The 22,991-nt window shown below is 41.1% G+C and overlaps 1 protein-coding gene across 1 annotated transcript; it reads right to left on the bottom strand.

Moving 5' to 3' along the window:
• Nucleotides 1–679: 679 nt before the first annotated feature.
• On the bottom strand, nt 680–22,829 carry LOC111863899 (lysosomal Pro-X carboxypeptidase). The gene is made up of 9 exons (XM_023850711.2): nt 22,698–22,829; nt 20,346–20,489; nt 11,438–11,539; nt 10,073–10,248; nt 6,765–6,922; nt 5,151–5,323; nt 4,390–4,554; nt 3,609–3,796; nt 680–1,489 (listed from the first exon to the last, which is right to left on the bottom strand). Exons 1-9 carry the CDS (start codon nt 22,803–22,805, stop codon nt 1,264–1,266), a joined length of 1,440 nt encoding a protein of 479 aa, XP_023706479.1. The 5' UTR covers nt 22,806–22,829; the 3' UTR covers nt 680–1,263.
• Nucleotides 22,830–22,991: the final 162 nt, after the last annotated feature.

Below are 22,991 nucleotides of genomic sequence, written 5' to 3'. Positions count from 1 at the left end.
GCTCCTGTTATTTATTTATGGCTTATCTAATGATGCTGTCAGTAATTAATTCACTTAGAGGGGGGTGGAGTCTAACTGGATCCACTCGGCATGGCAGCCACTGTTTGGCCTATTGTAGCCTGCTCTGGGTGATTATGATGATGGCGAATTTGGTGGAATGAAGATTGACAGGGGAAACTGAAGTACTCGGAGAAAACCCGCCCCATCACCACTTTGTCCACCACAAATCCCACTTGACCAGACCCGAGATCAAACCCAGGCTGCTGCAGTGGGAAGCCAGCAACTAACCGCTTGAGCTATGGCGCGGCCATGCTGTCAGTAGCTCAGATTACATCGTTTAGTAGTAGGGTGATTGATGAATAATGAACTGGAAATGGTTTGGTAATGTAAAAAGAGTAGGTAGGACAAGGATGCCAAGAAAGATATCAGAATTAAAATGTAAAGGAAAGAGACTTATGGAGTGATCCAGAAGTAGATGGTTTAGCTAGGTATTTGAAGAGAAGAGGACAGGACAGAGCTGGCAAGAAGCCAGAAAGCAAACATGAGAAGAAATAAGAAATTGGAAACTTTTTCCCATTGAGCCACACAAAAGAGAAATTATGCCAAAGCCTATATTGAAGTTATTCTTTCTTTCCTTCCTTCCTACCTCCCTCCCTCTCTCCTCAGAGCATTGTTTCTGTTTTCAGTGGGTTGATGGATCAAAATGTACCAGAGGTACTACTGTGACAGTACGTATTTGTAAAACAGTGAATTCCTATGTGAAGCCTTCAGTACATTTTATGTTCAATGTGCACAAAATGAATGCATAATATGGAGCAAATATCTGTCAAACTGTATATTTAATTTCTAAAACTAGTCAAAGGATATCATGAAATTTTGTATTAGCATTCTACACAAAAAAGTTATAGGCTGATGGTGTTTTTGGCCCATATCAGCTCACAGTAAGCTCAAGATGAATTTCTTTTTAGCTGTAGCTCACATCAGTCAGTACATATATCAGTATACAAAATTCAAGTTCAAGTTGAATTTATCAAATTTATAAGACAAAACTAAAAATTTCTATTTTGTGTATATTAATCTTTCTCTTCCAACAGTTGAAGTGAACTTGGCAAATTATAAAACCAGCTATAAAGTGATGGCCTTAATTTGGGGTTTACAAAGCTGCAGGACTGATGAGTGACAAACTGATATCAGCATCTCAGCATATTACAGTGTTTTATCTGTGTTAATTTACATAAGGCCTATGCAAAGAAGAATCAACCACTACAAACCAACTCCTAGTGTAGGTTCTGAAAGCTGATGGTTATGGAGCCAACGGCGTATGAATTTACGGTGAAATTTACGTGCTGTGCGGACAGAGAAAGGATCAGCAGGGTTGCTCTCCCGCAAATCCAAGTGGTGTGCGCCCTCTGGTATGATGACAGCTGCAGTGGAACTTGATATGTTGTACAGCACACCTCCACTGGACCATGGGTCCAAAAGCCCATTGCTGCAAAACGCAACAGACGAGGCATCAGCTGAATTACTGCATTTTGTGTATGTGGTGAATATGAGGCCCATAGAATGGTTCAATTACATGTTAAGCTGTAGGTCCTGCTAGGAGCTATCATGATCATGATCATCCTGTCATTAGGAAGATGAAAATCCTGCCTACTGCATGCTCCTACAACTCACCATCGTCCTGTCATTAGGGAAATTGAAATCCTGCCTACAGCATGCTCCTACAAATCACCACCCTCCTGTCATTAGGAAAATTGAAATCCTGCCTATTGCATAATCCTGTAACAGACCTGAATGCACAATTGTGTCCATTTGGGTATAGTAATGCCAACCAATTCAATAATACACCTTGCTTAAATATGCTTTCTCCTCACAGGTAGACACTTCAAACAATTATTGGAACACGCATTTCAGTTTTATGATTAAGCTATAGTGACATTTTTAATTAAAACCCCTTATTTCTGGTATCCTTTATTGTGCCTTCGAACTTCCATGACTTTCAAAACTTTCTAAACAGGACCTGTGTTTATACAACTATTCTTTTACACAAAAACACTTGATTAATGTACCCACAAAGTTGGGCAGACTACTGAATAACCTTGTATATATGAAGGCTCAGTTACAAGTCCAATTAACTCACTTTATAGCAAGAAGAAGACTCTTTTTACCAGCAAATTGAACTTAAATTTGAGGAAGAAACTAGTGAAATGCTACATTTCGAGCATAGCTCTGTATGGGGCTGAAACATGGACACTTAGGGCAGTAGATCAGAAACATCTGGAAAGTTTTGAAATGTGGTGTTGGAGAAGGATGGAGAAGATCAGTTGGACCGATTATTTGAGAAATGAAGAAGTGTTAATTAGAGTCAGTGAGCAGAGGAATATCCTACACGAAATAAGAAAACGGAAAGCTAATTGGATTGGTCATGTTTTACGCAGAAACTGCCTTCTAAAAGAAGTTATTGAAGGAAAGATAGAGGGGCGGATAGAAGTGACAAGAAGACGAGGAAGAAAACGTAAGAAGATGCTGGATGACCTTGGGGACAGAAGAGCATACTGTCATTTGAAGGAGAAAGCTCTAGATCGCATTAAGTGGAGGAATTGTTTTGGAAGAGACTGTGGACCTGTCATCTGACAGATTACTGATGATGATGATGATGATGATGATGATGATGATGATGATGATGATGATGATGTTGTTCCAGTATTGGCAACAGCAATTACCCGAGCCCAGTCAGTACAGTGACTGACTCTTGCCTGGATGACGAAATTTCTTTTCCCAGCAGGGACAGCAATTTTTCTCTTCACCACCACACAAAGACTGACTCTGGGGTCCCACTCAGTCTCTTATCGAGTGGGTGCCAGGGGTTCTCTTCCTGGAGGTAAGTGGCCAGGGCCTAACGCAGACCATCACTCACCTCCATCTGTGCTGAGATCAAGAATTAATTCTCACCCATTTTTGTGGTCAAGTGCTTAAGCATTTATTTATTTATGGTTTACATAATGACACTGTTGTCATCTTGGGCTATATAGTGTTGAATAAAGAAGGTAAAGGTATCCCAGTAACAAACTGTGGAGGCCCACTGGGTTGTGAGACGTTGAGGGTCCTACATATTCTACAGAATTGGTTCACAGATGGCGGTGGGGTTGTCAGCCTCTTGCCCCAGTTGCCCCTTAGCCCCAGGAAGATTCCTGGTACTCATTTCTGTTAGAGGCTGAGTTGACCTCAAGGCCATTAGTGTGGCTGGAAGGATTATATCAGTTAAAAAATTCAGTGACCTCATCAGGAATCAAAACTGCAACCTTCTGGCTTGTAGCATAGTGCCTCCTACACAGTGTCAAATGGCAGGATGATCTTTGAGTAATAATTTGGAGATTATGTGGAAGAAAGCAGTCATCAAATGATTTGAAAAGAATATAGAAGAAAGTAGGTATGGCCTAATTTGTGTTACTATTCCTGCATTTCTCTGGAAGGAATGATGAAAACCACTGCAGAATAGAGAGTGTGCAGGCCAAGATTTGAACCTGGATCTCCTGAGTATGAAGCAGGCATGCCATCTTGACTGTGACTTTCAGTGTGGTATTTTATTAAGTATAAGACAGCTTTACCTGAATACAATGTTGGTAGCTGTGGAGATGTCTTTACCACCGTACATTCTGAGGGCACGCTTCTCATCTGGCCGAACCTTCCATTTTTTGTAGCACGTATCAGAATACTTAGCAAAGTTCCACATCTGCATTTCAAACATGTCATTGTGGCCATCTGAGCACATGGGCATTACCATCTCTGTACAGGCCTGCAGCAGAATAGACAAATTGCTTTAACTTATGTAAGGACCATTGAGATATCAAAGGGAAATTTTGGGTATCAACGTCATACTTGGTCACATTATACTTATTTAATTGTGTTCCATTCTTATACATTATAGCCCTTGATGGACACTTTAAGATCATGAAGAGTTCTATCTTCTTGGATATGCAGTATTTCGTGTAGTCCACTTAAAGTCACCTGATGTTTTTGGAGGAATATGTTACTCTGAAACGTTTGACTTTTAATAGACTACATGATGTTATATCCAAGAAGATAGAATTTTTCACAACCACCACCGTGAGAACATAAAATCATACACTCTGAGACCACGATTTAACAGAATATGCATGTTAACTTCTTCATAAGTTCTAGAAGGACAGCTACATTTATGCCAAGATACTTGACTTTATAATTTATTCCTGTTTTTTTTTCCTTAAACACTGTGTCATGAAGGTGTATGGGATTATAAAAATAAAGGCTACATGTGGATAATGCTATAAGTAAGAACAGTATGACAGAGCTTTTCTGTACAATTCTGTGATGCTAGATTATAAAACATTTGAAATGCAAGATTCATACCTGGAAATCCCAGCCGAGGTCTCCAAGATTAGTGCTAGCTTCAGTTTCTATATTCAGACATCTAGTGCTACCTGTGTAGTTAAAGTATATGGTGATTGCTTTGAAAATTGACTTCAGAAGGAGTTTGCCAGTCAGTGAGGAGTTTGGTAGATGAGTACACATGACCTGTGAAGCAGAGGTATAAGTGTTAACATCATCTGGGAACAGTGGGCTTTGAATATTTAGTGAGTCATACAAATTATGAAGCTCCTCACACTGTTCCTAAATCTCATACTTATTTAATGTTCTAGGTACTAAGTTTGCTAATTACTTAATAAGCATTTATTTTACTAGTTATATAGTTACTTAGTATGTTGTTCATTTAATTAGTAAATTGATTTTTCCTTGCGCTTCACCAAGCATCATGCTATGAACATGTTTTGTGGAAGTATAGCTCCATGCATTCTTTATATTGATAATAGATGGGGTGAGTGGTTAGCTTCATGCCCTAGGGAAAGAGCTGGATCACATATTTTGGAGACTAGAAGAAACCTTCACCCATATTGAGAATCAAACCCAGACTCCTGCTGGGAATATAACCCAGATTTCCAAATCATCCAGCCTTTACCCTCATCACTATACTGATTTAGCTATCCCAGCTCTCAGTCTATCACAACATAGCAGAAGACTAAACTGTTGTGTAATTTTCATGAGGCTGTTTCATGAGGAAGCCTGACAGAACTGCCATGGGCACAGATATCAGAGTACAAACTTTAACTCACTGAGATGGGATTAGCAGGCACTGGTGCTAGGAAGTTCGTTGGATATGGGTAGTTGATCATGGCAAGGTTTGTGTAGACATCTGACAGCCAGCTCTTCAACTCCTTAACATCATTTGATGTCTTCAGCGGTTTGCACAATTTCCATGTCGTTGACAGCCAAGATTTTCCAGCATCTACTGGTACAAATGTGAAAAATACTGTACAGCTGAAACAGACAGTGTATAAAAAATATTTGCTATTTTATACTGGGTTAGTTAGTTAGTTATTGGAGAGGGTGGGTTTCCCCATGCACTGAGACCTGTATTGGTCCATTGTGCTTCCCTCTATGATTTCTACCAGTCTCTATATCCTACCGGTACTGGTGCTTACCATCAGTCCCGCCCAGCCAGCGAGACCGGCTCTACTAGCTGAGAGGTATCTATAATGCTTCCCCCATCTACCAGAGGTATTAGAGACTGCTGTTGGGCGGGAAACGTCCGTTAATTTGGCTCAGTGACCTCCTTAGGAGATATGAGGTTCTTTTACATGCCGTAAAGCTACGACACGGGACCCACGGCTTAAAGTCCCTCCCGGAGGACTTGTTCCCTGAATTTTTCTGCCCTTAGAAATTCGACGACCTCCGCCGGGTATTTGAACCCGTGTACTACGAGTCATGAGGTGGGAACATTACCTCTAGACTACGGATGCCGCTTTATACTGGGTTATTAAAAAATGTTGATATTTACGTGGACATTGATATATAAACATTTCTGTTATGCAGAGAATGCTTCATATAATGATTATTTATGTATGTATAAAAGTGTTCGAATGTTACTTTCGGCTTGTTCCCATTCAAATATATATTTAGGATTAAAAATCACATGAGAGGAAATTTCATTGGCACTTGAGGTTCTAAGTTAACGTTTACTTAACCAGTCTGTATATCTGAGAGGAAGAATAATTAACAACGAAAATATGACCACAAATCTGGAACACAATTAGCTACATACACTTATATCATAAATCTGACATCTCACCATAAGGGTAGATCATAAATTGGAAGTGTTTGAGAACAGAGTTATGAGGAGAGTATTTGGACATAAGAAGGGGAAGTGATAGAAGGCTGGGGAAAATTACATAATGAGAAGCTTAAAAATTTTTACCCCTCACCAACTATTATTAGGATGATCAATTCAAAAAGGATGAGAAAGATAGGATATTTAGCATTGGGTAAAATTAATGTAAAAATTTAGTTTGGCAACTTGAAGTAAAGAGACCACTTAAAATAACTATATACTGACAAGAGGATAATATTAAAGTGAATTATAGAAAAATAGGCTGTGAGAATGTGGTTTGGATTAATCTAGGATAGAGTCCAGTGGAGAGCTCTTGTGAATACAGAAACTAAATTTTGGATTAAATAAAAGGCTGACAAATTCTTAACTAGCTGAGTGACCAACATATGACATTTTGGATTTTAAGGACGTGGAAGATTCATGATACTCTGAAAATGGAGGCAACATGTTCCTCCAAAACATCTGTAGGCCCTATCCCTTACAAGACTAGACAACATCAAGAACCAGAAGCCTGCAAATAGCAGAACAGGAATGTTGCACAAAGAAGTATAAGTGTTACCAGAACTGGTGATATTGTTAATTTCTGTCCAAGATCTGCGGATGGAAGCAGCACATTCGGTAGAGGTGCTATTGTAGTCTGATGTGACAATCCGATAGAAAGCTTCACATGGAGTCAGCCCAGAGAATTGGAAGATTGGTGCTGATGCTGCAATAGCCCTGCATCAAGAGAGAGAAATTGCCATTCATGACATAGGTCATCCAAAGGCTCATTACCATAGAGATATTGGGTTTTCGGACTTTATCCATCATCCTGGTTTTAAGATAACTAAGAAAAACACCACATTTCGGAAACTGGATCTGTTTTTGTCCTCAGGTGAGGAAAAACACCTATTCTGTTGGGTCCCTGAGAAAGAGCTAGCTTCAATCACTGGACGACCCAACAGAATAGGTGTTTTCCCTCATCTGAGGACGGAAACAGATCCAGTTTCCAAAACGTCGTGTTTTTCTTAGTTATCTTAAAACCAGATGATGGATAAAGTCCGAAAACCCAATATCTCTATGTGTTATACACCATCGTCAGAATCCTATATTAACTGCTCATTACCATGTTCACCAGAACTCACAACTGGACTATATCCTGACCCAAATGAATCCAGTCCACTCACAATCCTTGATTTGGTCACCCTAATAACTAGCAAGCACAGGAGAGAAGAGATGTGCGTGAAAAATTTCAGTAGGACAATGGGAAGGGAAGAGACCAATAGGGAGACCAAGATGAATATGGGAGGGTAGTATTAAAATAGATCTTAAATGAGTATGACAGGAGGGTGCGGACTGCATATACAGAGTGTTTCATGACTTTAGGGCATAACTGCAGGAGGTGATTTCCTAGATCTTTCTGATCAAAAAAGTTCATATAAACATGTGTCTGATTTTGGACGGTTACGGAGTTATGACCATTTTAAACTCAGAATAGAAGGTAACGATTACTGACAATAAACGGAACAAAATAATAAACCAGCATAATACATGATACATTTAAAGTATGAATGTAAAGTAAACTTCGTGAAATTACCTTTAATTTGAATTGATTGGTGCTTAAAGCTGATTTTCGAAAATGCCACCGTCGGCCGCAACACAGGCAGCTGCTCGGTTGTGACCCTCACCAGACATACCAACCCACCACACCTTAGGTACCTCTCAAGTGTCGAGATAACGAGAACGCTCTGTCTGTAGCTGGCTAAAAATAGCGACCCACCAGCTGACAGACGTGGTTCACATGAGGGCGTGTAAGGGAATGAAAAAACGGTCATAACTCCATAACCGTCCAAAATCGGACACATGTTTATATGAACTTTTTTGATCACAAAGATCTAGGAAATCACCTCCTGCAGTTATGGCCTAAAGTCGTGAAACACCCTGTATGTGGCTAGGGATATGGACCAGTGGCAGGCGCTTGTGAACACAGCAATGAGCCTTTGATTTCCATAAAATGCTGGGGATATTTTGTGTAACTGAGCAACTATTAACTTCTCAAGAAGGACTCAGCTCCATGGAGTTAATACTACAAAGGTAACACATTATGAAGCTCCTCTCTCCTCTTATTATGTTGTCTGTCTACAGTCCACATATTCCCTCAGTAACCTGTTCTCAGACATCCTCAGTCTGGTTGTAACAGCCAGAGAATAGTCGCTGCAAGAAGAATAGCCGAAACAACTGGAGAACTGTTGATAACACACTAACTCATAGGCTTGCTCGGAACTATCTTCGTCGATGGCCACGTTATAACTCGACTCGGCAACTGTTGCTATATGTCAACTCGGCTCGGCGACTGTAACCTTATAACTCGGCGACTGCCCACATTACAACTCACTTGTAGCTGCTGTGCAGTTCCCTTATATAGCCGCAGTGGTGCCTGTTGCGTTCCACGTCACAGTAGGAAGTTGATTACGGGTATGTAGCGTTGCGCATTACGTCACCGCGGAGGGGTGGGAGGGAGCGCTACGTTACCGCCACGCGCCTGTGGCCTGAGTTGCCACGTTGCTGCTGGGTAGGGAGGGGTTCTCCGTTGCGCAACATGTTACACTGCTCCCTCCTTAAGGCTGTTCGTCCCGAATAGCCTAACGGTGCACCCCAGTTCCTTTTCCGTCCCGTAGCTGTGCTTGCAGTGTCTCCTGTTGTTTCGGCTACTCTTCTTGCAGCGACTATTCTTCGTCCGTTACATCCGCTCCCTTCTTAAGACAAAGCTCGTCTCGAGCGGTTTCCTTTCAGCTCGCCAGAAGATCACATTCATCCATCGCTTTTTCCCATGGCACATTCACTCTCTCTGGGGAGGCCGGTTCTTCTATTTTACCGGCTCCTCTTCCGTGCCTGCTTCTTTTTTCGTTTTGGAGGGGGTCGACCCCTCCACAGTGTCCAATCCTTGCCGTGTCGTAGGCAGACAGAAAATCCGGCTACTCGCTTGGCGATCTGCAGTCCTGCAGTTTTTCTCATGTCTGCTTCCTTCACATATCGCGGCTGTCTGCCGCCTAGGTCCTTCACTTCATTTCTGCGTTGTAGTTGCTGTCTCAGGCCTCGGTTCCTGATGCCAGTGTTGCGTTCCGGGCCTTTCCACAGTCTCTTCCCGAACGTCCGTTTCTTGGTGATTTCCGGTGCGACCTTATTCTTGATTTGTCCCATACGCCTGTGTCCTACACAGCGTGTGATCTTTATTCCGGTGGCGGTCACTTCTTTCCGCTGGCATCCGAAAGTTCCCAGGGGAGGGGAGCCAAAGTTCCACATCCACACAAAACAGCAAGTAAAATTATAGTTTTATATGTTTTAATGTTCATATTTTCAGGTAACAGGCAAGAAGATACCAAACTAAACTGCTGTGAGCATTTTCCAGATTCTATCAGCTCCTAACTTAAGTGTGATTGTAATATTTTGTTTGTTGTTCCTAAATATTTTAAATTTTCCACATTTCCTAAGTCTTCATTAGCTATTTCTATATAACCTCATAGTGATGGTACGATTATTTTCAGGACACCATGTGATTAATGTAAAAATTCTGCTGTGGCAATAAATATATAGAAAATAATCAGATATATGATGTGGCAACAAAATTTAAGGGGCAGAGATTCTCTGAATTATGGAAACAAAACTCATTTTCCAGAGATCCTGTCTTAGAACTGTATTCTGGACCAATTTCATGACAAGAAGCTTCAGTTTTGATAAAATGGTGCAAAATTCAAAATTCTCAAATAACTGAGTGACTATTAGGTTCTCAAGAATGGCTATACTTCACAGAGTTAGTTTGTAAGGCAGTTGGTTGGTTCGTTGGTTAGCTAGCTGGCACAAGTGTAACAAATAACTACTTGTACTCACCCTGCCACAACATGAGGGTATTTCATCCTGAAGTAGGCAGCTAACATGCCACCATATGAACCGCCAAAGGCAATGACAGGGCTTGGATGATCCTGGTCCCTCTGCAAGTGACTAATCAGCAGAACGTAATCTGCCAAGGCCTGTTCAGATGTTAGGAAACCCAGGTACTTCGGTTCCTGCGGCAACACAGTCACAATTCAAGATGTGATGCAAATGTTCCGTTGTATGCTGCATTAAAAAAAACACACTGGACAAAAGACATTGTGCATATGACTGACAGTGATGTTTCTTTGAAAATGGTATAAACTGTTGCTCGACAGATCACTGTTATTTACTAAAAAAAAAAACGAACAACAAAATCTATCTAATAAATACACCTGACTTAAACAAAATCGACATTTCACGTTCAGGCCCCTAGTGCATGTACAGTTAATTCCCCAGACACAAGGCATATGCTGTTTTATATATGGAGATGGTCTCCAATAATCTACTGAAATTCAATGAAAATCGTTTTTAGTCATTTTGAGAAAATCAACATTTGGTTTGTTCGGCCCATCGGAAGGACATCTATTTTTGAAGCTAGAATGTTCATATTCGCCAGGCACAGGCCTATGATGAATGAATTCATGGATGCTGAATATGCATAAAGTTCATCAAATTGTTCAGGTACATAGCTACAAGCCAGAAGGTCGCGGATTCAACTCCAGATGAGTTCATTGGAGTTTTTAACAATTGACCTAATCCTTCTAGCCGCACTATGGTCCTGGGGTTGACTCAGTCTCTAACATAAATGAGTACCAGGAATTAATTAAATATTTTTTCTGGGGAGTAAAGTGCGNATATATATATATATACACTGATGGACAAACAGACAACATTCCAAAAGCACTGTTTTGTATTCAAGCGGCAGAAAACGTATAAATCTATCAAAATATCGGGATTAGTTTCTTCTTTCAGCATCACAGTACTTTCTCATAAATATTACATATATAAAAATGTAAAATGTGTGGCTTTCATACATGTTACACATTGGTCAGGATGGGAGGTCCCCAGGCCAAGTTTGAACACAGGGCTCCCTGAATACAAAACTGGAATGCATGGGTGATTAATCCTTTGAAGCCTGAAACTCATATACAAAATACATTAGAAATTCTGCTCCTAACTCACATAAAACACTGAATTTCCATTACAAAAACCAACCAATTAATGCTGTTTCAGGAAATGACTGTTGTCTGTTGTGGGAATCATACAGAACATGTAAGTACACTGTATTGGCAACATGCAGAGATTTTTAATGTTAAAGCATGTGGTACACATAGTTGTAGCTGTCCATCAAAGGTATATATAGTGATATAGGTCACTAACCGAGTATGACTTGTTGCCGAAGGGCAATGAGCGTCCATAGTAGCGATGTTCTGCAAACACAATAAGGGCCCTGAACTCTGGAGCAATCTCCCACACAAATCCCTGTAACAAACAACATAAACTGCTGGACATCTGTCTGAACAAAATGGCAATGCTTCATTGTCATATTTATAAGAGCCCACCATTGGTTCCTACTGAGTTGGATGAATCCAGTCCATAGCCTCATATCATGTTGCTTTGATATCTATTTTGATATTATACTTTCATATACACCTCGATCTCCAAACAACTGCTACAATTTGCTGCAATAAAAATTTTGTAAGATTTCTTAATTCTCTAATGCATAACAATTACAAAAATATGTCAATAAAAGTTCTGAAATTTCTATTATAATGCAATGACAAAAATGAATAAATGAAGTATCCCTAACAACAACAAGTGGTAGTAGTAGTAGCAGTAGTAGTTATCCTGTACCATTAAATATTAAAATGCTATCTAAAGATATTAAGCATTTCAAATCTTCATTAAAAACCTACCTTACAGAACATGCATTCTATAGTATTGATGAATATTACCAATTAACTTCCTAATGAATATGGTTCTTTTTATATTTCTTGCCCTTTGTACATTTTGATTAGTTGTGGGAGGTCTTCCCACTGTAAGTTCAATTCATTCATGTTTCATTGTCTTCACTATTATCTTGTGTATTTGTTCAAACTGTGTTTTGTGACACTGTTGTGCAATACTGTGTTTTGCTTTGTGTCTTTGATCAAAATGTGTTTTGTGACACTGCTGTTATGCAATACTGTGTTTTACTTTATGTCCTTATTGTGTTCATTATGAATGTATGTATATATCATTATTTTATGTTTATATTATATTTGTATCTTGACAGGTTCTATATCCCATAGGTTGGTTTGACCTTGTATGGATTAACAGAATGCAAATAAATGAATGAATGCTGAATGCCAATCAATGGCATGTGCATTGTTCCTATCACTCCACAAACAACTGCTACCGCCAGGTTGTGTGTGTGTGTTTAAAAATATGCCAGCACCTATGCCTCTTTGCTTGTGTTCTCTTGTTGGCTTCAGATAATAACAACTGCTAGTTAGGATTTCCCCCAGTGGTATGTTCACATCAAATTTTGTGACAGGGAAGACATACATACAGACAGCATGGTAATCTCATAAACCTAATTTATACTTTTTCGTACATCTAGTATACACGAAAATACATTATGATCTTGAAAGATATCGATCTCGGGATTTTGATTAATTTACGCGTTTTGGGCCCCCTTAACACAAAAAAATGTTTCTGGTATGGCATCTATTTCTCTCCCTCTTTTATGTCTGTTGGAATGTGCATCTTACTAGCACTAGAACGGTTTGACAGATTTTATTCATATTGGGTATTGAAGAGTTTATCCATCTTCTTCTTCTTCTATGGCTCAACAGCCCGATGTCGGGCCTTGGCCTCCCATATCAAGCCCCTCCATTCCTCTCTGTCCTGCGCTGCTCTCTTCCAGTTCCTTACACCCATTCACTTCTTCGCATCTTCTTCCACCGCATCAATCCATCTAGTTCTTGGTTTCCCAGCACGTCTCCTACTGCCTATTGTACTATATAATGTTTTCTTTGGGATACGCTCCTTATCCATTCTCTGTACATGCCCAGCCCATCGCAATCTTTTAGCTTTATCACCACTGAGATCTCTGGCTCCTTATATAATTTGTATAACTCTTTATTATATCTTATTCTCCACATCCCATTCTCTTTTATTGGTCCATAAATTTGTCTTAGGATTTTCCTCTCGAATGAATTGATGACTGATTCCGCTTTCTTGTTTAGCGTCCAATCTCACATCCATAATAAATCACTGGTTGTATCATTGTTTTATATATTTTTGTTTTAATCGCTCGGTGTATATCCTTTGATCTAAAAACCGACAGTAACGAGAAATATGCATTATTCACTAGTTTTATTCTTCTTGTTATTTCATGATTTTCCTCTCCATCTCTGTGGAATTTCGAACCTAAATATATAAAGTCTTCAACTATTTCTATCCCGTCCCCTTCCATGTTAATTTCTCCAGTTTGCCTTGGATTCCTTTTAGATTGTATCAGCATTTTAGTTTTATTTACATTCACCTCTAAGCCAGTTGTTTTTGCTATGGTTTTTATTTCCTTATATGTCTCTTTCATTGCTCTTAGGGACCTCGATACTACTATAATAATATCATCCGTATACACTATTATTTGCGTTTGTTTATACGCTACTGTGTTCCTTGTGTCTACATTACATTTCCTCACTATATATTCCAATACCAAGTTAAATAGTGATGGTGCCAAACTATCTCCTTATTTTAATCCTTGATTTGTCTTAAAGCATTCCGTTAACTGGTTCTGGATTTTAACTTGATTGATTGTTTCTGTCATGGTTAAGTTAATTATTATACTTAGTTTTGTTGGAATACCAAAAGTGGACATAATCATCCTTAATTTCTTCTTTATTATTATTGTATCATATGCTTGTTTAAAATCTATGAAGCATAGGTAAATATCTGTATTAAATTCCCAGCATTTCTCTGTTATTTGTCTCAGGGTGAATAAATTGTCTATTGTTGACCTATTGGGTTGAAATCCTGATTGATATTCTCCTATTATTTTTTCTATATATGGATCCAGTATCTTTTTTTAGTATCCTTGTTAAAATCTTATATGCTGTCGGTAGTAATGATACACCTCTATAGTTACAAATGTTAATTTATCACCTTTTTTAAATATGGGACATATAATGCTCTTTCCCCAATCTTCTACTAGCTTTTCTTCTTCCCACGCTTTATTTATAATTCTGTGGAGTGCTATTAGTCCTTCTTGTCCTCCTGCCTTCAATAATTCTGCTGGTATGTTGTCTCCTCCTGGTGCTTTATTTAGTTTTTGTTCCTTTAATGCTTCTTCCACTTTTTCCTTTGTTGGAGGCTCTATTATCTCTTCCTCCTCCCCTTCTCCATCACCTGTATTTTCTTCTTCATTGTCCCCGTTATCTTCCATATTCTGATTTTGATTTAATAATTGTTCAAAATATTCTTTACATGTATTCATAATCTCTGTTTTATTATTTATTAGAAGCCCTTTTTTGTCTCGGATAAATTCTGTTTTGGGTTTGAAACCTTCTTTCATATATTTGAGTCGACCAAAGGCATTTTTTGTTTTGTTATTTTTGAAGTCTTCTTCCATTTGCAGTAATTGCTCATTTAGAAAGGCCCATTTCTTTTTCCTGCAAATCTTATCTGTTTTCCTTCTTGCTTCTTTATACACCTCATTTCTTGCTCTTGTTGGTCTTTCCATATATTCCATACATTTCTTATTCTTGAGGTTTATACTCTCTCTACATTCCTTGTCGAACCATTCTCTATTATTCTGTTTCTCTTGATAGCCCAGTGTCCTCTTGGCTTCTGTAATTATTGCAGTTTTCAAATCTACCCATATTCCTTCTACCGTTACATCTTTATTTGCTCTATTGCCATTAATTTCTTTAATTTTATTTTGAAATGCTTCTCTCTTATCACTCTCTGTAATCTTGTCAATATTAAATTTCTTACATTTCTGATACTGCTTGGATCTTTGACAATTTATTTTACATCTATATTTAACCTGTACTAAGTAATGATCACTATCACAGTTGGCCCCTCTTAATGTTATTATGTCCAGCATATTTGTCGCAAATCGCTTTTCTATGAGGAGATGATCTATTTGATTGAGGGTTACCCCATCCGGTGCTGCCCATGTTGTTTTATGTATATTTTTGTGCGGGAAGTATGTAGAGCTGATGATCAAGTTCTTACTTTCTGTAAAATCTATTAAATTTATTCCATTATGGTTGGTTGTATCATGTAAACTTTCTGTCCCAATTACTCCTCTGTATTCCTTCTCTTTACCTATTTTGGTATTAAGATCCCCTAAAATAACCTTTATGTCATTACTTGGTATTCAATCATATGTCTCTTCCATTTGTTGATAGAAATAGTCTTTGACCTCCTCTTCTTTTTCTTCTGTAGGTGCGTGCACGTTCATCAACGTCATATTGGAAAATCTTGTTCTAATTCTCAAAGTGCAATTTCTTTCACTTATTGGTTTAAAGTCTATTATTGCGCTTTTAAATTCTCGTTCTATTACAAAGGCTACACCACATTCCTTATTGCCTTCTGCTTTACCACTGTAACATATAGTATGTTTCTTTAAGTCCATGATTCCTTTACCCAGCCATCTAAGTTCCTGTATGGCTGTGATTTTCATATTGTACGTACTTAGCTATCTGTTCTAGTACCGATTTCATGGCACCCGGTTTATTGAGGGTTTTCACATTCCATGTACCTAGAGAGTAGTCCATATTCTTTGCCAATTCTTGTCTTCCAATCTGTTGAGGTTTCGAGACATTTATATTTTTTTATTGTGAGAGGTCGTCAGCCTCTTGCCCAACCCCCAACCCCGAGGACCAGGGTATCTCTTTTAGTCTGGGTCATCCTCTTCGACCTGTCCTGCATGGGTCGCTCTACCAGTAGCTATGCTACCGCCGACATAGCTCTCAGGGTCATTTGAACACGCAAGCCCCTCCACTACATCAAAGTAGAGACACCTTTGGGGGAGTTTATCCGTTAGGGGTTGGTAAAAGTTGTCCTTCTGCTTAACTAATTAAGCACTAAGCCATGAAGATGTGTGGAGGAGTGGATGTACAGTTTCACATTTTCTTGACCTCGTCACTACTTGGAGGTCAGTGGTCAGCTTCACGGCCCGGCCGCCTTATTCCCGGGGAAAGAGCCCCCAGTACCTATTGGATAGGAGGCTGGGTGAGCCCCAGAGCCAGTCTGGATGACGTGGAGAAGAGACAATTCTTGACCCTACCGGGACTCGAACTCCGACCTCTCTGTCGTCCAGCCCATAGCCAGTAGCTATACCGACTACGCTATCACGGGTATGTACCTGGTGAATATGAATATGACCTTTTAAATAGCCCCAAAGCACAAAATGCCGATTTTCTCGAAATGGGTGGAACGATTTTCATTAAATTTATGAGATCTACAGGGACCATATATTTAAAAAAATTGCACACATGACATCTTCAGTAAAATAATGGTACGTGTAGTAGGGGCCAAAACGCGAAATGCCAATTTGCCGAAAATGGTATTACAGGTGCCGGTGTCCCGCCAGAGATTCGAATCGAGCAACCCCGAATGCGAGGTTAGAACGTTACCACTATACCAACCCACGGTAAAGAAGGGGAGTAAGCTGAAAACAGGTTTAGGGTCTAAATTGTACCCTAGTTTAAATGAAAGTTGTGGCCACAGAAACACCAGGTGCGTCTGTTATTGCATTAGCTGACCCAATGAAAGGGGATGGCTGCACGGGCAATCAGAGCCGTGGTCTCCACTTCCTGTGGGCCGGCACTGCAGACTGCAGAATGACTTCCTGTCAGGCGGAATAAAACTGGATTTAGCAAGAGCGACATTCAGACGCTTCAAGTGTGAGATCTGAAGGTACTCTTTTTTGGGATATGACGCCGTTTAATCTGGTAGCTACCAATGTTTCAGAGAAAAATGTTGCCCCACCCTCCACACTGGAGATGGTACGCATGGTGTTACATCCCCGAAGACAGTGATCTTCAAGTGCTTCAAAGCCTTTTTGGTTCGAGGTTGAGATTATCTGGGTATACAGCATGCAGAGAAATTAAGTTTTGGCAAGGAAACTTCATGTAAGGTGGAATAACTCAGTGAAGCTACTATCTACAGGCTCGAGTACCGAAGTTCAATTCCTGGCAGGGGTGGGTTTATTTTCTAGTGATTATGCTACGGGTTGGACAATCGAGGAATTCTTCTCTTCTCCACACTGGCTCTGTAGCACACCAGCCTCTTATTCAATTGGCAACTGGTGGTATTTCTCTAGAAGTAAAGCGGACGGAGCATCAAGCTGACCTTTCAACTCCACCTAACGCCAAGGTCAAGAATATGTAAAAATGTAGCTCCACTGCTCACGTCTTCATGGCGTTATGCATAATTAAGCACAGGGACAAATTTACCTTTGTCTTTACCTTACCATCATTGTTTGCAGAAGGGCTCTAGGACTCAGAACCTACATGGTACCAGGGTTACGGAGATAGGGCGGCCGGAGCATGGAACTGACACATACAGCTGATTTTACCCATGCACAAGAATATGTAATATACAACAATGGAAGTGGGGGGGGGGGAGTCAGTCATCTAGCTCCCTCGGACATTTTGAAAAAATCAAAGTTGAAAAAAGGAAATATATCAAATATTAATACCGAAGGATCTTTAACATAGTCTTCAGAGCTTTCTGTATTTTAATATACAGACCCACAATTCTAGCCCTAACCACAAAAAACAGTCTCAAATGGCTTAGACGTAAGTTTTTAAGCAAAGTTTTGGCTTCCTCTCTGGAAAGAATCTTGACGGTGTCTGTGTACCTCTGTTTCACTCAACCCAGTCATATCATGGCTCTCACTAAAGCACCTTCTCAACTGAATCCTATTATAGTACTTCTGTCTCAGTCTGTCGCCCGCTGTATTGAACCCTATTATAGTGTAATATTTACCAAGTGCTTGGCTACTGGCCTCTGCTGATTATGAACTTAGACCTCTTGCATAACATGCACATGATTGGAATAATGTTTTGTTTGGGCGGGTCCTATCTCCACACACTCGTTTAATTAACAGTTGTGACCTCAGCTGTCCAAGCATTCTCTTCATTTTTTCGAGGGGTCTGTGTGACAGGTAGATTGCCGTCTATCTCAGCGATCCATCACGCCGAGATCAATTGTTATTTGGGAGAGACTCATCGTGCATTAAGAGCGGGGAATTACACGCTAAAGAGGTCGCGCCATAGCTCAAGCGGTTAGTCGCTGGCTTCCCACAGCGGCGGCCCGGGTTCGATCCTGGGTCTGATCAAGTGGGATTTGTGGTGGATAAAGTGGCGCTGGGGCAAGTTTCCTCCGAGTACTTCGGTTTCCCCTGCCAATCTTCATTCCAGCAATTGCTCCACAATCATCCTCACGTATCATTTGGGGCTGGTACAATAGGCCAGAAGTGGCCGCAGTATAAGGGACTTAGTCCCACCCCACTAGCAATAAAAAAATACATGCTAAAGAGCCCGGCAGCCATCAAAACTTTCATAGAGAAGTTCTGTGAAGACCTCACAGCGTATAAAAACGTAAAAGGTAAAGCTGTCCCTGTAACAGGCCATAGATGCCCATAGGGTTGTGAGATGTTAAGGGGTCCCACATTTTCTAGATAATCAGCTCACAGTCGGCGGTAAGGTTGTCAGCCTTACGCGCCGGCCGCCCTTTACCCCCGAGGAAGATTCTTGGTACTCATTTCTGTTAGAGGCTGAGTCGACCCCGGGGCCATAGTGCGGCTGGAAGGATTAGGTCAATTGAAATAAATCCACCTTATCGGGACTCGAACCCGCGACCTTCCGGCTTGTAGCACAGTGCCTCAACCAACTACGCTACCCGCACAGTGTACGAGTATATCTTCTTTTAAACTCTCTCACGTATAAATAACACGTTCCTGGACATTAGCCATCGTCCATCTTCCGGTGATAAGGACTAGCTCTATCGATTGGGCCCAACTGAGTAGGTTTTACCTGAAGACGGAGACAGAATCCGGTCTCCGAAACGTTGTGTTTTGAAATATAAACAGGAGGTTTTAGATACAGACAAGACGATTGGATAATGCCCAGAAACATAATATTTGTACTGATGTACCATCGTCACAAACTTTGGGGTCTTATTTACTCTCATGTACATGTATGTAAAGAGAGTCAATGTTCAGTAAATAACCAAATGGAGCGAAGTCTTTCTTGAGAAGCTAATAGTTGCTCAGCTTATTAAGAAGTTTCCAGCATTTTAAAGAACCCGTATATTCATTATCGTGTTCACAAGAGCCCGCCACTGGTTTCTATCCCAAGCCAGCCGACTCCAGTCCACTCCCTCCCATCCTATTCTTTTTTATGATTAATTTTATTATTATACTCCCATCAACGCCTAGATCTTCTATGTTGTCCTTCTCTTTTGGGTATTCGTATCACAGATTTGTATGAATTCTATTCTCTTCCATGTATGCATCCCAATAATACTTGGCGAGGAGTTCAGATTATTAAGCTCCTCGTTACTATCCAGTTTTCTTGAGTCTACACTAGACTGAGTAGGCCTTCTGGAACATTTTTACCTATAACAAAACAGCTCACTCTGCCGCCATATTTATCACTTCTAACATAAAATAAGATTAGTACAACATTTCACAATCGCCTCTGTGGTCTAGTGGGCAGAGTTCCTGGCTACAAATTCAGAGGTTCCGGGTTCGATTCCTGGCGCTACCAGATTTTCTGAGAAGTAGTGGGTCTGGAACGGGGTCCACTCAGGCTCGTGAGGATAATTGAGGAGCTACTTGAAAGGAAAAGTAGCGGCTCCGGTCTAGAAACCCGAGATTAACGGCCGTGGGAATCCGTTGCGCTGATCACGCGACACCCTCTATCTGCAAAAGTTGGCACTAACTTCGCCGACAAGCGGCGGTCACTCGGTCGGTATAGTTCGCTTGCGGACTATAGGCCACGGAGTTTCTTTCTACATTTCACACACGATTATGTCGTATCTCTGCACTACCGTCCTGGCCGTTCGCAGCAGAATGGACAGCGGTTCTGGTCGAGCCCACTAACACAGATACGCACTGTAGGATGTGTAGTCAGGGGCCTTAGTTACAGTCCGTCACCTCTGCTCCCTTCCACAATGAAGTTGCAACCACTGTTCCGCTACTTCCGGCCAGAATACTCACGCACAACCCAGGGAGCAAAACCTAACAGCAGAGTCTGTAAAGAACATGGATTCAGGTAGGTACCGTGTTTTGTGCGAACATCTCGATGTCCCCCTCGTTGCCCGTGTAGAAGAAGATGGGTTTCCCTTCATGCTTACGCCAGTGTGTAGCGTTCACCAGGTAGCGCAGAGGGAACGTGAGGTTGCTTGCGAAGCTGAAGTGGTCCACCTATGGAGTACAGTACACATCTATTTATCTAATTTACGGTGTATTTAATGACTCTCAGTAGCTCAGACTATGTAACACCGAATATAGGGTTATTTAATTAACAATTAGGCCGCACCATAGCCATAGCGGTTAGTCGCTGGCTTCCCATCGCGGCGGCCCGGGTTCGATCCTGGGGTCTGGTCAAGTTGGATTTGTGGTGGACAAAGTGGCGCTGGGGCAGGTTTTCTGCGAGTACTTCGGTTTCCTCTGCCAATATTCATTCCACCAATTGCTCCATAATCACCCTTACCTATCATCTGGGGCTGGTACAACAGACCAGGAGTGGCTGCAGTGCAAAGGGCTTAGTCCCACCCCACTAGCAATAATAAAAAAAATTAACAATGAAGTAGAAAGGATGGGGAAGGAAGCGGTCACGGCCTATTTTGAGCAACATCCCAGAATTTAAGGAGCGTGGCCTTCTGAGTTGTAACGCCGTGTAGTTCGGAGAGAGAGAAGTGGAAGGAACGAGGAGAAGCAGGCGACAAATGTAACCACCTGTTTCTGTTGGTTTCTTGCTTGGCTTGCTCTTCGACCCTGAAGATCGAGGAGATATGTTCCTCCGAAACGTCAGGTTCTCTCCGAACAACACGGCGTTACAACTAGAAGACCGTACCCTTTATAGCAATCGCCGTGAGAGCATCAAATTCAACATGGCGACATTTGCCTGGATTTTGTTTTTAGTGTATTCAACGGCGCAGTCAGTATCTTAGTCTGTATAGCGACGAATGCTTAGATAATTAGTGAATACTAAATTCGAAAGGAAGTGGAAGGAAGAGGTCGTGGCCTAACTCAAGGTGGTATCCTGGAATTTTCCTCGAGACACTGAGGATAAGCACAAAAATCAACAGTCACTATAGACGGTGTGGCTGCCGAGATTCGATCCGGCACCTCCCGAATATATTTTAGTAGTTACAGCTTGAGCCACGTTGCTCCGTCATTTCCCTGGAGGAAGAGGAATACCATGAATACCTGAGAATACTCTATGTCAGGTCCAAGATTCGAGCAGCTCAGCTGCGGAATACAAGTCAATCGCTTTATCATTTAAATCATCTGGCTGGGTACAACACAAAGCATGTAGCTCCTCATACTGTAATTTTCTCCATCTCCTCTACACCTCTTTAGTTACAGTGTTGCAACTCAGTATAATCACTGACCTACGTTTGAAAGTCAAGTTACCGATTTCACTCATTAAGATTACGTCTTATGGGATATGATGCGTGTAATTTGGTAAATACCTTTTATCGTGTTGCAGGAACCTGCTGCCTGAAGGTATAAGAGTGAAATCTTCAATCTTAAAGGTAGTAGGTTCCTCCGAAACCAAATTAAATGGCATAGCAATATTGTGCCCTGAAGAACGCACAGCCTTATCGAATCCTGTTACATTCAGCCATATATTAACACGTGTAGTCTACGTTATTAGCCATTTCCACCCTATGCACGAGTTAACTCGCTTAAAACAATCGGACTCTGCTTTGATGCTTGAGATCAGCGAAAGAAACTTTTCCGCCATCTCTCAACACTTTTAGGCAACTATTCCTGGCTTTTCAATAACAGAAATACGTTACCATGGAAATTTACTATTCTGTGTCCAAATCATCTTGGAGGTTGCAACACCATCTGGCAGCGATGTGCTTGTTACGTCATCGTTATGAAGCTATCACACCTACTATCAACATACCGTGGGAACCAAGACCGACATAGGGAGATAGCACAACTTTTCTTCTGCGAAGTTGCCTACTTAATGCATGACGTACAGAAGAAGGTAAAGTAAAGGAAAGCTATCCCTGTACCAGGCCGTGAAGACCCATAGGGTTGTGAGACGTTGAGGGCTCAAAGATGGCGGTAAGGTTGTCAGCCTTATGCGCCGGCCGCGCTTTACTCCCCAGGAAAATTATTTAATTAATTCCTGGTACTCATTTCTCTTAGAGGCTGAGTGAACCCCAGGGCCATAGTGCGGCTGGAAGGGTTAGGTCAACTGAAAAAAATCCAATGACCTCATCGGGACTTGAACCCGCGACCTTCCGGCTTGTAGCATAGTCCCTCAACCAACTACGCTACCGCGTGCCCCACAGAAGAAGGTTCTTAGAAGAAAATCGGTATGGAGTGGGTTAAATAACCTTTGAGTCAACAAGAAAAATACGAGACAAAAAGAGCTACAGTGTTACTTACTGGCACATCCACATACTTGGTTTCGTAGGTGTACTTTATGGCGAAGGTTGGCAGCACTGTGCCGGTGCAAAGGACCGAAAGTAATGCTGCGCACGCGATGGCGGTCATGATGCGACTGGCGTGGTAAGCTGTGAGCAGGTTGAATCGGCTGAATCATACCACTGACCACGGATCAGGGTACCGCTGATACTTCGCACTCTCGACCTATCGATTGCTTGAAATTATCGACACGCACACACACAAACATATATACATATTCATTTTGTGGTTTAGTTCACGATGTTATCAGTATCT

Source organism: Cryptotermes secundus, unplaced genomic scaffold, assembly GCF_002891405.2.
Source record: "Cryptotermes secundus unplaced genomic scaffold, Csec_1.0 scaffold171, whole genome shotgun sequence".
NCBI lineage: Eukaryota > Metazoa > Arthropoda > Insecta > Blattodea > Kalotermitidae > Cryptotermes > Cryptotermes secundus.
Note: the sequence above shows the minus strand (reverse complement) of the source record. Positions and strands in the feature narration are given on the sequence as shown.

Bases quoted from the DNA above. Each gene is read 5' to 3' on its own strand.
- LOC111863899 (XM_023850711.2), bottom strand. From the start codon at position 22,805: ATGACCGCCATCGCGTGCGCAGCATTACTTTCGGTCCTTTGCACCGGC. The intron at 6,923-10,072 runs GTGAGTACAAGT...CTCTTGATGCAG, and splicing joins TACCCTCATGTTGTGGCAGG to GGCTATTGCAGCATCAGCAC. The intron at 5,324-6,764 runs GTAACACTTATA...TTGTACCAGTAG, and splicing joins TAACAATATCACCAGTTCTG to ATGCTGGAAAATCTTGGCTG.